A 14,969-nucleotide genomic window follows, 5' to 3' on the forward strand; every position below is an offset into this window, starting at 1 on the left:
TACCAAATATATTTTGGTGAAAGAAAAATAATTGTGTGTGAATTACGTTCAAAGCTATAAATGCCCTATTTTAGGGTCTGGGCTGCATGCTTTTGTAGCTGGCTGTACATATTTGGTTTTGCTTACTGCTGAGGCTAACTGTTCTTCACCTGTGTCTGTAGTAGCCTAGGGCTACTTGCCAAAGACGTGCACTGGACTGGATTCCCTTCAATATTTTTCTATAAGTTAGACTAAGCTATTTACATATTTTAATAAGCCTATAATTTACTATGTGCATCTATTGTCCAATATGCAGCACAGCAAATTAAAGTTAATCCACTACTTTACATTTTGCATACCAGTTGTATCTAAACCAACCAAGCAAAACTTGTTTTAAATTAATTAAGAGACAGGTCCTCCTCGCATGATCCTGCTGAAAACTGCTGGTTTCATCTCAAGCACGCACGTATTATGAACGCACTTATTTTTTTTTATGTAGCAGTCGCCGACATTCAAAAAATATGCGGTTATATTTCCGGCCTAAATTCAAACATATGGCCAACCTATCGCTAACTGGCTTACCAACTCTTTCTCCCGCTCATTCTACCGTAGGCTCCCTCATTCCACGTAGGCTACCTGTCTATCTCTCAGGCCTCAGCTACATCACGAAAACGTCAGGCATATTATTTTGTACATAGGCCTACTGTATTTTTACCGTTTTCACACCTTTAACCAAACTCGTGAAAAACATCTTCACTCTGCAACCACTATCTGCCTAATAGCCTAGTCACTTATACAATTGCGTTTTAAATACACGAAACTGGAGGGAGACATCACTGGTAGAGATGCACCGATTGCAATTTTCTGGGCTGATACCGATATTAGCCGATTCCGATTTCATTTCTTCTAACCATTTTACAGCACACACACAAATAGTTATTTTCTATCTTTTCTTTGATAGAACATGTTAATATAGACGTGTAATCAATCAATGATGAAATGGCTGTTAAAAAAAAATGGAACCGGTGAGCAGACAGATTCTTTTTCAAGTCTAACTTCAGATCCAGTATCAAATTATGGATTAAGTTAAGTTATGGAACACCCATTTTATGCTTCTCACATCCAATATCCAACTAAAGATTTAAGAACAATTTTCATGATACATTTGAACATACTACCATGTAACATATTTTCATATGCATTGATGAATTTATGGGAGGGCGAGGGAAAAGTGGTAGCAGCCTAGGCTATCACGCAAACACAGGGGAGAAGTGCTAATAGCGATTAGGTGCTCCACCATATGAAAACAGTGCACGTCTGTTTTGCGGTGAAAGATTTAAATCCAAATTCCGGTTAAATGCATCAATTAGGCTATAGAAACTTTCAGAGACGACTGATTCAGTATTCAGAGCATCAGTTTTCTTCATTGTAGGCTACTATGTCAAAAGCAACTTTAACGTTTGTTTGCCTTTCTAATAGGCTATCGTTTGTTCACTTTCACGACATCCACTTCTCAATCTGCTAGACTAGGGTATTTTAAGACATAGCCCTAGTCTATGTGCAGTAAATAGTTAGAGTATTTTTTTTTCAGTGGAGTAGAACTACTAGGGCTACTGTATGTCGCTGCTTGTTGACATCTTTGATTATTTTTAATGTCGCAGTCGTTTATCTCCGTTCAGCAGGCTTGTGGTTCAGCTGTGGGCACGCAATTAGTGGCAGTGATGGTGATGAGCTATGTTTCACGTTAGCCCTAATGAAGTGACCGCTTAGTAAATTCCACGCGGTAAGCCAATGGTAAAAAAACACAGCGTTTGCTGCATAGAAAAACTCAGTAGCCTATTAAACTTTCTTTGTAGCCCTACATCCAGCCCTGAGTGTTGGCCTGGTTGCTAGCTTCTTCAGACTTTGCAAACTCAGCTGGGTGTTGTTACAATTGCGGCGCACGAGTGTATTTGACCGGCATAAAATCGGCATGTCTCAGACTGACCGGCCGGTCGCCGGTCATGGCCGATCACGTGAAAATCGGCCGATTCCGGTCACCAGCCGATCTATCGGTGCATCTCTAATCACTGGCTCTCTTGCACTCGCTGGCAGTCCCATACGCACATTTAATACCTCTCTTTCGAAAATTCAGTTGTATTAAAGACTTTTTAAGGATCCGCGGGAACCCTAGCCCTGGCAGCAAATGTAATTAGACGCGCTAGGGACGCTCCTAGATTTCTAGGCTACGGGAACCCTGCTTTCTGAATGAAATAGTCTGACCTTCTCCAAGAATTTTAATTCTATGAACTATGCGCTTCTTCGTTGGTGTTCAGCCGTTTCTTCTTCCGGTCGGCGGACTGGGAATCGAAACTAGGAATCGAAATTTAAACTTTTGAACGATTCAAAAGTCTGCTTTTTTCTGCTTACGTAAGCTAGCAGGCTAACAGTATAAATTTGTTTTACGGCCGGCATATAAATCAGACCAGATGCCATTAATGGTTACAACAATTATTATTATTATCAGATAGTAAATTGTTTATTTGTCATCTCAAGTCTACAAATCTAAACAAAATCTTGTCACACAAATTACAACCCCAAAACAGAAAAAGTTGGGAGGTTTCGTAAAATGCAAATAAAAAACAGGATGTGATTTATATACAAGTCTCGTAAACCCAATATTTAGCAGCAAGTACATAGACAACATATCAAATGTTGAAAATACAAATTTGGACTATTTCATGGAAAATATATGTTAGTTTTTAATTTGATGCCAGCACCATGTTTCAAAAAAAGTTGGGATGGGAGCATGTATAGCTTGTTTAAAACACTGTGCTGCTTCACCTCTTTATTTAACAACATTTTGTAAATGTTAAGGAACTGAGGAGACCATTTGCTAGAGTTTTGAGAATTAAATGTTTTCCCATTACTCCCCTATATTAGCCTAGAATTACATTAAATTACATTACATCTAAGAAAAATTACATTTGCTGCCAGGGCTAGCCAATCGTGTACAGAGTCGTAAGGCGGGCTTAACATAATGATTGATGGCAGAGTTGCAACGGTTTGGCTTGAATTCCCTGCTACTTGAAAACAAAGAAGATGGATGTTGCTGTTGGCGAACAGTGTGACACGAGTGAAGCTTTTTTTAAGTTTGAACCAGCCCCGCTGGTGGGAAACGCATGGGACTCATAACGCTGTCCTATTGCGTGCAGAGGGAATTTGAAAGACAACCGATTATCCCGCCCCTCGGACTGAGCACTGCGAACGGTGAGTGCCCAGACCCTACATTTTAATGTGGGTCTGGCTCGTCAGGCTACCCCTATGTAGGATTTAATGTGGGTCTGGCTCGTCAGGCTACCCCTATATAGGATTTAATGTGGGTCTGGCTCGTCAGGCTACCCTGAACAGTATGGGGTATTCTTAGTCAAAGAGTGTTGTCAGGCTGGGTGTTCAAATTCTCTTGGAGCTCCAGTGGAATTTTGATTTCACGTTGATGTGCCGCCTGAGATGGCACCCAATAGCCCAGCACAGTAAAGAAAATAGGATAGAGATCTATGGCTACTGGAATGGTTCATTTATCAAATGCTATTTTGAAGTATTAAAAAAACATCTTTATTTTAGAATTTCCAAAGAAAAGGGCTGAAATTGGAGCTTTTATAAATGCAGAGATGCCTATAAACCTGATTTACTTTTACATTTTACATTATTGCTGTCCAAGTTGGGCAAACGGGGATTCTGTGAAGTAGTTGTCCTGTCATTCTAACAGAATAAACAGATCGGGCATAGTCAGAGACACACAATGTGGCATTAAGACGTCTTCTCTTCCTGTGAATGTTGCGTGATCTCAATGTAAAAACGACTTCTGAGTGTTAACTCATTGAGTGCCAAAAACGTAATATTATGTTTTTCCTTCCCATGCGTTATGTGCCAAAAAACGTAATATTACGTTTTTAACTTTTTTTTTTAATTACGAAACTAGACACTCTAAAACACCTTATATATGATTTTGGGAACTCTGTCATGAATGGAATTTAAATATATGACGATCGAAAACTCATGAAAATGCACCTGGACATCTGGACATTAAATCTTAAAACTCTGCTTTTGATGGTTGCCGCTTTGGGCTGAATCAGTGACACATGCACGTCAGGTCAAAACCAGGCAATTTTCGTGGGTTTATCACTAGGTGGCAGTCTCGCCAGGTCTCGCTAGGCCACTTCCCGGAAACTTTACATGCAACACTTCATATTTCATCAAAGACGCTACATCTCCATTTCTAGAAATAAAACAAGGATTTTGATGAAAACTAGCCACTGTTTAGCTTGGGATTTCTTAGGAACAGAGGCATGTAGAAATAAACGGTTTGTACCCACTGAGAGCTTAAAGTCTCACCTTTCAAACAAGCCATAGTATGTGTCCATAGCTATAACACAGAATACGCTGTGGCTCTACAAAAATCGTCAACAATGATCTAGATTGCTGGGCAAAAGCTTCCGAAAACAGCGCGGCATTCAAAGTGTTAACCATTTTGTGTGTTAATACTACACAAGGGGGACTATTGAGAAAGGAAATAAATATATGTGTCAGCGCACAGTTTGGGACTACTTCAAGAATCTCCATAGAGTGCTGCTGCACACTGGGTGCTAGACTGAGTAATCATTCTATGTTGTTTTTTTTAATGTCTTTTAATTATTACTTTTTAAACACTTTCAAACTATTGCCCTTTTATGCTCGCATATACCTTGTGTGTTTTATGTTATCTTTTTTTTTCTTTTTGTTTTTGTTTGTTCTGTTTTATCCTGTAGAGAGAGCTGACCCCAGAACAGAACAGACCATCTCTTCAGCTGCAGACATCAAAATTGAACTCATCCAGGTGCTGTGTGTGTGTGTGTGTGTGTGCTAATGCTGACAGAACATTTTAACCACATTGTCAGACATTCCAGACGATTTCTAGTTCATTCCAGACCATTTACTATTACCCAATAACAAGATTGTGAACTTTAGTGTAATAGTCAAACGTTGTCGGCCCCCAATTTGAATGACTTTGAACCTCAGTGTAATAGTCGAACATTGTCTGGCCCTAATTTGAATGACTGTGAACCTCAGTGTAATAGTCGAACATTGTCTGGCCCTAATTTGAATGACTGTGAACCTCAGTGTAATAGTCGAACATTGTCTGGTCCTAATTTGAATGACTGTGAACCTCAGTGTAATAGTCGAACATTGTCTGGCCCTAATTTGAATGACTGTGAACCTGACACCTTTGATGTTTTGTTATTGTTGTTGTTTAAAGTTTTACATTTAAATTAGGGCCCAGTAGTTGCCAAACTGGCAAACTGCCGAACAAACACACACTCACTTGCTCACATACACACACACACACGCACACACTCAAAAAAAACTTCTGTAGACAAAATGTGCTTGTTGTTGTTGTTGATTATTTATCCCTTGTTCAATGTGTTTTAGGAAGACGAGACGAAAACAGACATGTCTCCAGTCCTCAGTTCAGAGATGGACTGGTTCTCTACAGACCACGAGCCTCTGGACCCGTCCCCTACAGACCCAATGTCTCTGGTCCGTGGTTCCGAAATGGACCCGTCTCCTACAGATCCAATGTCTCTGGTCTCCTTGTTGCTGGTGGACCGCTTTGGGACACGGACACATCTAGGGACTGATGGAGCAAACAAGGGAGGTGGAGCGCAGCCTGGCACCAGTAAGAGACCTTAGTTCACACACACACGCACGCACACACACACACACACACACACACACACACAGAGCCTGGGACCAGTAAGGGTTTCTACATGATGCGGCCGCACCCGACCCGGTGGCGCGACAGCGTGGCGATCAAAATGGCGTAGATCTTGCTGGCTGGCGCCAGGATTTTAGCCAGGTAGCGAGGTAGCACACCACTCATTTTTTTTCAGGCAGTAGCGACAAAAGCGGAAACAGGAAGATGGACTGGTTGAGGGGCAGCGAGAGTTGCATTGTTTTGTTACAGTGGTGAATTTTTAATAGTTTGCTGGATACGTTAACAAAGTTACCAGCGAGAGTTGCAACACATGGAATTAAGAGGAAAGAATAGAAACGATTTTTTTTTTAAACAAAGGATATCTAGGCCTGAACAAAATTTATTTCCACTTCAGGAAATAACACAAACTCAGCCAGCTGCTAACTAGCTAGCCAGCTAACTAAACTGTTTAAATTATTAACATTTCCCTCGGGATGACTAAAGTATCTATCTATATATCCATCTATCTATCTACCTGTGCACACACCTTGGAAACTAAATGATAATGATGATGGTAGTTGTGAATAGTAGCAACCAAAGTCAGAAGTACCATCACAGAGGCTAGCTACTAGTTTTTCTTACTGCAGCTTCTTCTGCTGTGTAACGTAGTTAGTGTTAATATTTTCACAACAGCGACACCTCTGTTCAAGAGAATATTGCAACTAGTGTCGCAACCACCACGCACGAGTATAAATGGTTACGGTGCTTCTGTGACGTCACATTGTCGCGCTACAGTTCGGGTGCGTCGAGTATGTGGGACGTTTAAGAGACCTTAGTTCACACACACACACACACACACACAGACAACAGAGATGGAGAATGGCCTCTGACCCGTAAGAGATCTTAGTAGCCATTCAGATAGTCAATCCAGGTTGTGTGTAACGTTGTCACCAAAAACCACCCAGTAAGTTACATGGCTAATATGACGACATCCTGAATGAGGGAGTTAATTTTGTTTGGCATTGCAGGGTTTCCCGCAGCACTTTGCAGCTAAGGCTTAGCAACACACGCCTGCCGCCTTAACTATGTCGTCAAAAAATGTTTTTTATAGGTATATGAGCGATATCCGCCATGTTACTCTAGGCCCCAGTTTTTTCCCTTTCATTCCAAACCGTGACCAATGCCAGTCTCCCTTCTCTGCAGAAAGCATAAAAAATAATAATAAAAAATGTGCCATGAATTGTACGTTTTTAACAATGTTTAAAATGCCGTAATTCCTCAAATTATGGCCGGGTTCTATTATTTACTTAGGCTGCGCAAAGCACAGGGCTTTTTTTGGGGCAGGCTTGTAATCGAGCCTTTATTTATGCGTTTTATTGTGAGGCATCCGTTTCGTTTGGAGCGGTATACTGGCGGTAGGCTATCAAAAGCATTTTCGGTTTGATTTGGGATTTATTTTACTTTTGGACTTTTTGATTATATTGCCAAATGTTGGGACTGAAATCTGGGGGGAATTTGATGTTTCACTATTAACTTTCATGTAATTGAAAGAGTGTCGGGATTTCCACCCGCTGTGTTTATTGCGAGATAGGCAGTCGCTTTCAGTCATGGAACGTGCACTGCTGTAATGGAAACCTTATTGCGTAGCCAAGTAGGCCTAAGGTAGCCTAAATTGAGTGATTTTTTTTTATTGTGCATGATTTACTTTTTTATTAAATTCGTAGGCTGGAATGCCTCGCGGCAACAATTGTGTTTAAATGTAGTAGCCCAAGCAATTGGTAGCTTGAGACCCATTAGGACAACAACTTTTCATTGGCAACAGTAGGCTATTAAACCAACCAACAATATAAACTATTAAGAAGAGCTCTTTAATTTCATTGAGTTAAATCGAAACAACGTTTTTTTGTGCTCGTGGACTGATAGTCATAGGCTAGGCTACTTGGATATTATTATTCCAGCCATAATTTGAGGATTTAGGGGTAGGCCTATATAATGCATTGTTATTGCCGTATGTGTGGCTCCACCACCATGAAGCATATTTTATTAAAGGTTCTCTAAGCACGGTTGGGTAACGTCATTTCTGTTGACGTTTGTTATGTTCCCTTTCCCTGGTGGCCAGCCAACACAGAGTTATATTGATGATATTATTTATACTGTTTATTTCTGGCTCCCTCTGCTGTCATCGTCTCTCTCCCTCTCTCTCTCTCTCTCTCTCTCTCTCTCTCTCTATATATATATATATATATAGAGGTCACTAGAAACCCTATATCCAGAGGTCACAGGACATCAACAGGGGAGGCACTTTTGACTACATTCTCTATCCCATTCTCTCTCTCTATATATATATATAGAGGTCACTAGGGGGCGCACTTTTGACTACATTCTCTATCCCATTCCGTTTGCGTCTCTGACGTCCTGCTTCAGGCCTCCGTTCGGCGGCCTGTTCTTTGTTTGCTTGTTCAGCGTGAAGGCCATTATTGACTGGCCAGCGATTACTGTTTTCTATTTTTGTTAATAAATTACCCCTTTTCGAACAAGCTTAAAACCTGTGTGCGTCTCACCTCTTAGCCAGCCGTAATAATGTTTCAAACAAAACCGAGAGCTAGCTTGCAATTGAAACTGACCTGAACGCACATCTCTTTGGTGATTGGCTGGAACAGTTTCTTTTGTTTCATGGTCCAGGCTGGACCAGCTGTTTTTGTTGCCGATTGGAACCTGGGCTGTCCAGAGTCAGCGTTTTTTTTCTTCGTTTTTTCAGCGTAAAAACACTGTACGCACACACACACACACACTTGTACACAAATACACTAGAGCGGATTTTGAGGTAAAGTGTAAGGTAAAGATGCTTTTGCTGATGTCGTGTCCTTGTGTGTGTTTCTGGTAAAGATGCTTTTGCTGATGTCGTGTGCTTGTGTGTGTTTCTGGTAAAGATTTTTTTTTGCTGATGTCGTGTCCTTGTGTGTGTTTCTGGTGAAGGGGCCACCTCCTCTTCCTCCAACCACGGCTACGAGGCGGGGAACGAACCCAGCCGCTCTGTCGTTGGCCGAAGCTTTGTATCTACAAGCCGACTGACTGTCCACGAGCGCCTTCTACCAGGAGAGACTGTTGCCCGGCCGTTCTCCCGCTCCCAGTTTGCCCCCAGGAGCTTCAGGCCGAAACTTGGTCTGACGGCCCCCCACCACCAGCGCTTTCACACAGGAGAGAGACCATACCCCTGCTCCTACTGTGGCAGGGGGTTTCTGTCTGCGAGTAAGCTGACTGTACACAAGCGCATCCACACAGGGGAGAGACCGTACGTCTGCTCCTTGTGTGGAAAGAGCTTCAACCAGAAGTTCAATCTGACTGTCCATCAGCGAGTTCACACAGGAGAGAGACCATACTCCTGCTCCCAGTGTGGCAAGAGCTTCAGCAGGAAGCCCGATCTGAAAGTCCATGAGCGTGTTCACTCAGGAGAAAGACCGTACTCTTGTCACAGGTGTGGGAGGAGCTTCACCAAGGCAACCAATTTGAAAGTCCATCTTCAGAAACATGTGTGAGGGACGATGCGCTCCATTGCGTTGTTTCTGTTTAATTTACATCTGATTGGTGTTGTTATTGTTATTTACACTGATTTATGTTGTTGTTGTTGTTGTTTTATTTACATCTGATTTATGACGTACGTACGCACCTTGATCACCAGAATGTTCCGACATAAAATAAAGTTCACCTTGACATGATCAACAGTTTTAAGAACCTTTCTACAGTCTACAATAGGGATGTAACGGTTACCAGTGTAACGGTAAACCACAATAAAATTCTCGATGATAACAATTACTGTTTTGATTTTAATTATCTTAATTACCGTAACGTGTAGAATTCTTTCTTTCCAGGATCATCTGAGTCTCCCAAAGTGGGCCCACAGGTGCAGCATGTGGAAGACATTTAATTAAAAAGTGTTTAAAATTGTCCCGGCTCTCCTTTATGTTAGGCTAGTAGGCCAAGCAGATACAGCTACAATCAAAAGAGTTGCAGCTTTATTTAGTGACCACCGATTCACTAACTTTACCGCAGTCGTCAGCCCAACTTCTATTAGTTTTTGCTTATGCGTTTTCTCTCCCTCTGCACACGCAGCGAGTAACAAAAAGGGAGCTTTTTGCTCTTAAAGGAGCCACACCACTTATGACAAGACACTAGGCTATTCTGCTCATAAAGGAGCCACACCACTTATGACAAGACACTAGGCTATTCTGCTCTTAAAGGAGCCACACCACTTATGACAAGACACTAGGCTATTCTGCTCTTAAAGGAGCCACACCACTTATGACAAGACACTAGGCTATTATGACAAGACAAGACAGGCTATTATGACAAGTCCTTAGACTATTATGACAAGACACTAGGCTATTTTGTCTTTCATTTTCAAAACTTTCAGAACATTTTCAGAATATCGAAGACTTGAATTGAATTGAAAATGGCTCTTGAATTCCAATTCAATTCTTGAATTTCACTTGCATTTCAATTGAGGTAGCGAACAGGAAGCAGAATTGCAATTCGAATTTTGCCGTCGCCGGAGACCGCTATACACTTGGGAACGACCAAGGTCTCGGCAGTTTTTTTTGTCAAATGTTTTGTTGCACCTGCAAAGAAAGCAAAGTCTGAGGTGTGGAAAAGTTTTGATCATGTGCATAATGAGAATAATGAGCCAGTGGTTATGTAAAATCCAAAGGATGCAACATTCTGTACAACGACAGGGAATTTGTCGCTGATAAGGCATGTTGATCATAGCTGATCACATCGTTTGTTAGGCTACAGCAACAAAATCAAACCCTGCAAAGGTGAAACAAATGGTTACGGAGAAGAAGTGTGTCAGCTTTCGCTGTAAAGGCATTAGGCCTTTTAATATTGTAAATGGCGAGGGGTTTGAAAAGCTGGAGCAATAACTATTTAATGTCGGGGCTGCGTATGGGAGGGTTCCTGCAAACTTCAGAATGCTGAGAGGACTTGGACTATTTTATTTCTTTGTTCCAACTTCCAAGTGGCCTAGGCTACGTTAGTCATGAATAAATGATGTCAAATGTTACTCATTCTTGGCAAAAGAGCTGCGTGCGTGCGGACATTTGAATAATGTCGGGCTGGGGGGTTCAGGCTTTTAAAAAGCTGTCAGTCACAGGCTCGGTCAGGGCTAGGGATGATTTCTGTGGGGCTCGGGTCTTGTCGGGCCTAAATTTAAAGGCCCGATTATAGCTCTAGCCTACTTCACTGACCAACAGTGGGTGAAGACCTTTAGATTCACAAGTCAGGGTTTGAAGAATTATGATGAATGATAGACCTGGCTGTTGCCCCGAGTACTCGTTGTCGGATGCCTATCCCAACAAACAAGCCATCGCATCTATCTATCCATAAATTGCAGGAACGTCTGTCTGTCTGTCTGGGTGTCGTCGGTCCGTTCGATTTCAAACTTGGCATGAGTAGTGTCTTGCTACTGGCATGAGTAAGTGCAGTGCATAGTTTGACATTGTTTGGATAAGAAAAGCTAAATATATAGTTACATATAGGTAAAAGAAGCACACGTTGGCTTTCTCCGCTCTACCATAGCCACCCTCTCACACAGCACTGCGCGCAGGACCAGAGAGAGGATAAGCGGAGATTTGGCAGCACTAAATCACGGTTAAAATGTAAGATGTTTGATTATCCTCTCTGACCTCAACAATAAAGACTTCCTATATGTTTGCTTGTGTAGCCAGTTGCATTCTCGCTCTGTCTGTCTCCTCCTGCTTACCTTACACACTGGTCTCTAACGAAGGGGGCGGGGCAGGCATGTAGCTAGCCATTCATTCAGATCCTGGTATTAGGCCATGGTATAAACAAAGATTGTTAAGGCGGAGCAAGATACTTCGTCGTAGTTCATGTCTATGGGCGCGAAATGGGGATCGAATCCTGTCTGCATAAAGAGGCGCGTCGATGGCGTATTGATTGTGGCGTCACGTTGCAACCCGCCAACAGCAGCGGCAGAAATAACCGCACACACCTGATATAAGGTTGATTTTCTCCAGACTGGATTGCTCAAAAAATGCTAAAATGTACCTGAAATGTTCAGAAGGGTTTGAGGATCATGAAAATGTGCCCGAAATTCACATTCCTAACTCTATAGAACCAAGACCTTAGCATATGTGGTGAAATTCTGAGCTATGCCCATAGACTTCAATGGAGCAGTCGCTGCCTCTGCTCTGCATAAAGGGGGATTTTGACCCCCCCCTCGTGCGATCCGGGTTCCCGGAAGTGTCTCCTGATGAAATATCTTGCTCCGCCTTAACAATCTTTGGTATAAAGGTGCCTAGTAGGTCGGACTGTCTTCCTCTCTGTCTCTCGCTCGGTTTGTCCCTGGGTTTCACGCAGGAGCCAATCGCCAGGTATGTTGCAATTTTGCTGTATTGGTTAAGCTATTCATGCCTAGTTTTAATACTTTACTCTTTCCATCTGTAGCTCTGCGTCTCCCTTACTCTGCCGTGGCTGTATGGAACCTGACCTGTCTAGCATTAGATAACTCTCCCCTGCAGGTATGCATTTCCAAATATTTAGTATCTCCCTTTATTAGCCTTACGGAGTCTTAATTGCTCTTTTGTTTATGTATGCTTGCAGCTTATGACGATGGCACGGCGTGTGTTTTTTTAAGCGTTCTTTAGGCCTACTGGCTAATCAGTGACTGCAAGTGTTTGGTATGTATGAAACCGGAATGTTGTAGCTTTTGGTGTGGCATTTGAGACACTGATACACTCTAAGTGTTGACTATTTATGTTACAGGTAGCATGGCTTCGTCAAGTTTGCTTGTTTAGTGTGGTCACGCTGCTGTCTTGTCCATAGTATTATTTTTCATTTATTTTTATGTGTACGTCATCACAGCTCCTCCGTGTCGCGGTAGCTGACCTGTTTGTGTTGCTCTTTGCTTGATTGGGATTTCCCAGGCGGGTTTGCTTTGTTTGTTTGTTTTTGTTTGCTGGTCTGTTGTGCTTTTGCCTTAGTGTGTGTGTGTGTGTGTGTGTGTGTGTGTGATCGTGTTTTCTGAGTTTGTAGTGTGTCTGCATGCCTAGCTTTTATCCCAGCGAGGATTATTTCCCTGGCTCAAGCTTTAAATCTCTAATTGGTATAACCTACATGCTGGTGTTTGTGGTTGCTGTGCTCCTTTTTTTGATCAGTTTATGTGCTGGCAGGCCTGTGGGTTATCTTCGGCGGGGGGTAGCTAGTCACCTGGTGGCGGGCTTGTGAACTTCACTTTGGACTGTACTATGGAATATCGGTGGTGGCTTGCTGTGACAATGGTGTAACACTTTTCTGCAGTGAGAGTGCACGTGTGGACACCTTCCTTGATAGTCTGCTTCCCCCCCCATCCAGGTAAGCCCCGCCTGCCAGTATAATCTTCTGTTTTATTTTGGTGTGTGCAACATTCCCAGCTGATGTGTGCTTGTGCTATTTAACTCATGTCATGCATCCTACACGACAGTAGAAAGATACAATAAGAACACTAAAATAAAGTATATTTTTATATGTTTCTAACCCCTGCCAGTTATTTTCAGTTTCAGCAACAGATCACACCACACTCCCCCCTCCCTCTCCCCAACAGTGCTTTCTGTCATGAGCTCTCTCTCTGCCTGGTAACACGCGCTGATTAAAGCCTGATGACCTCCACCTGTTCCTGCTCTGCTCTGCCTCACCCTCGTTTACCTACCAGCTGCACTGCATTCACCACTCATCATGCCCTGTATTTAAAGCCTTGCTTTTCAGTCCACATTTGTCAGATCGTCTGCAAACCCGCACCAGTTACCTGCCTGTCTTGGAAAACGACTCTGACTCTTTGCCTGTGAACCCAGACCCGCTCGACTACCTCTTTGATCTCCAGCCCCGGTAATCTTGACCTGCCTTCCGTCTCTCTTCTACGAATACAGCCTAGCCCTTGACTGTACTGCTGCTTCGTTTCAATTGCTGTTGTGTGTGTGTTTCCCCAGGACTTCCCGGATCATCCAGCTCCTGCCATTGCTGCTTTCGGCTGGGGAAACACGCACACCGCAGACTCTTGGAACTCCCGGAACTCCCGGAAACCCTGTAACCCCCAACCCTTAAATAAACATTCTAACGTGACGCTTTTGTGGTCCTCGTCCTGTTTGGTGTCTGACAGTGCGATCTGACCAAACATGGACCCAGCGCACGGTCGAACCAACATGGAACCCGGCGAACCAGAACCACCCACCGCCATGCAACGCCTGGAAGAGACTGAGAGAGGCAAACCCGCAACACTGCTGACACTGCCTCCCTACTTCAAGCCGCCTACCAACAGCTTCAGCAGTTCCAGCAGCAACAGCAACAACTTGCAATGATCATTCAACTTCTCACCAACCTTTCTCCTCTGCCTCCTCCCACCGCCCAGCCCCAGCCAGCCTGCTCACCGCCCAGCACCCGAGTCTCCTGCCCAGTCCACTGCTGCCGTGGCTGCGAGCCCCAGAACCCAGGATCGGCAACCCAGAGCGGTTCAGCGGCGACCCAACCCAGGTGCAGGCGTTCCTGACGAGCTGCGTGTCCAGTTTACCCTGCAACCCAGGACTTTTGCCACTGAAGGGGCGAGGGTCGGTTACGTGATCACTCACCTGACGGGCCGAGCTCGACTCTGGGGAACGGCGGAGTTCGAGCGCCAGACCCCAGCATGTGCAACCTTCAACCTATTCGCAGAGGAGATGCTCAAGGTATTCGATTTGGAATCCACCACAGCCGAGGCATCTCGGACCCTGATGAGTATTCGCCAAGGCAGAAGGACTGTTGCGGATTACTCCATTGACTTCCGAACTGTGGCAAGTCGGAGCTCCTGGAACATGGAAGCATTGGTGGATGCCTTCCTCCACAGCCTGACGGACTACATAAAGGACGAGCTGGTTTCCCATGATCAACCCCCCACTCTTGATGAAGCCATTGCTCTGGCTGTCCGCATCGACCGCAGGATCCAGGTCCGTCGTCGAGAGAGAGGGCGCCAGAGTCCATCCACCAGCACACGGAGTGTCCCAACTGCCCTTCTGTCCGCACCTGCCACACCGTCTAACCAGCCGGACCAGTCTGAACCGATGGAGATCGGCCGCGCCTCCCTAACCCCTGCAGAGCGCCAGCGACGCATCACCTCCAACTTGTGCCTGTACTGTGGTGGTGATGGTCATCGAGTCGCCACCTGTCCAGCAAAAGGCCGGAGCTCACCAGATGTAGGAGGAATCCGGATGAGCTCAATGAACATTCCGCCCTCCATCAGCCGTAAACCCCTCAT

The 14,969-nt window shown here is 43.9% G+C and overlaps 1 protein-coding gene and 1 long non-coding RNA gene across 3 annotated transcripts in view; both read left to right on the top strand.

Annotated features, from left to right (window-relative positions):
* Nucleotides 1–9,502, top strand: part of LOC125297676 (zinc finger protein with KRAB and SCAN domains 1-like) — a 30,026-nt gene extending 20,524 nt beyond the window's left edge. The window contains exons 7-9 of the mRNA XM_048248116.1: nucleotides 4,767–4,834; nucleotides 5,428–5,674; nucleotides 8,669–9,502. Of these exons, the coding sequence (XP_048104073.1) occupies nucleotides 4,767–4,834; nucleotides 5,428–5,674; nucleotides 8,669–9,228 (875 nt within the window). The 3' untranslated portion in view covers nucleotides 9,229–9,502. The remainder of the gene's footprint in view (nucleotides 1–4,766; nucleotides 4,835–5,427; nucleotides 5,675–8,668) is intronic.
* Nucleotides 9,503–12,001: 2,499 nt separating this feature from the next.
* Nucleotides 12,002–12,452, top strand: LOC125297446. Of its 2 annotated transcripts, none has more exons than XR_007194034.1 (3): nucleotides 12,002–12,081; nucleotides 12,155–12,228; nucleotides 12,345–12,452. It is a non-coding gene; the product is annotated as an uncharacterized LOC125297446 (long non-coding RNA). The 2 variants fall into 2 exon arrangements; XR_007194033.1 differs by lacking the exon at nucleotides 12,345–12,452 and adding an exon at nucleotides 12,311–12,340.
* The last annotated feature ends 2,517 nt before the right edge of the window (nucleotides 12,453–14,969 follow it).

The sequence above is a fragment of the Alosa alosa genome, chromosome 7 (assembly GCF_017589495.1).
Source record: "Alosa alosa isolate M-15738 ecotype Scorff River chromosome 7, AALO_Geno_1.1, whole genome shotgun sequence".
Taxonomy (NCBI): domain Eukaryota; kingdom Metazoa; phylum Chordata; class Actinopteri; order Clupeiformes; family Clupeidae; genus Alosa; species Alosa alosa.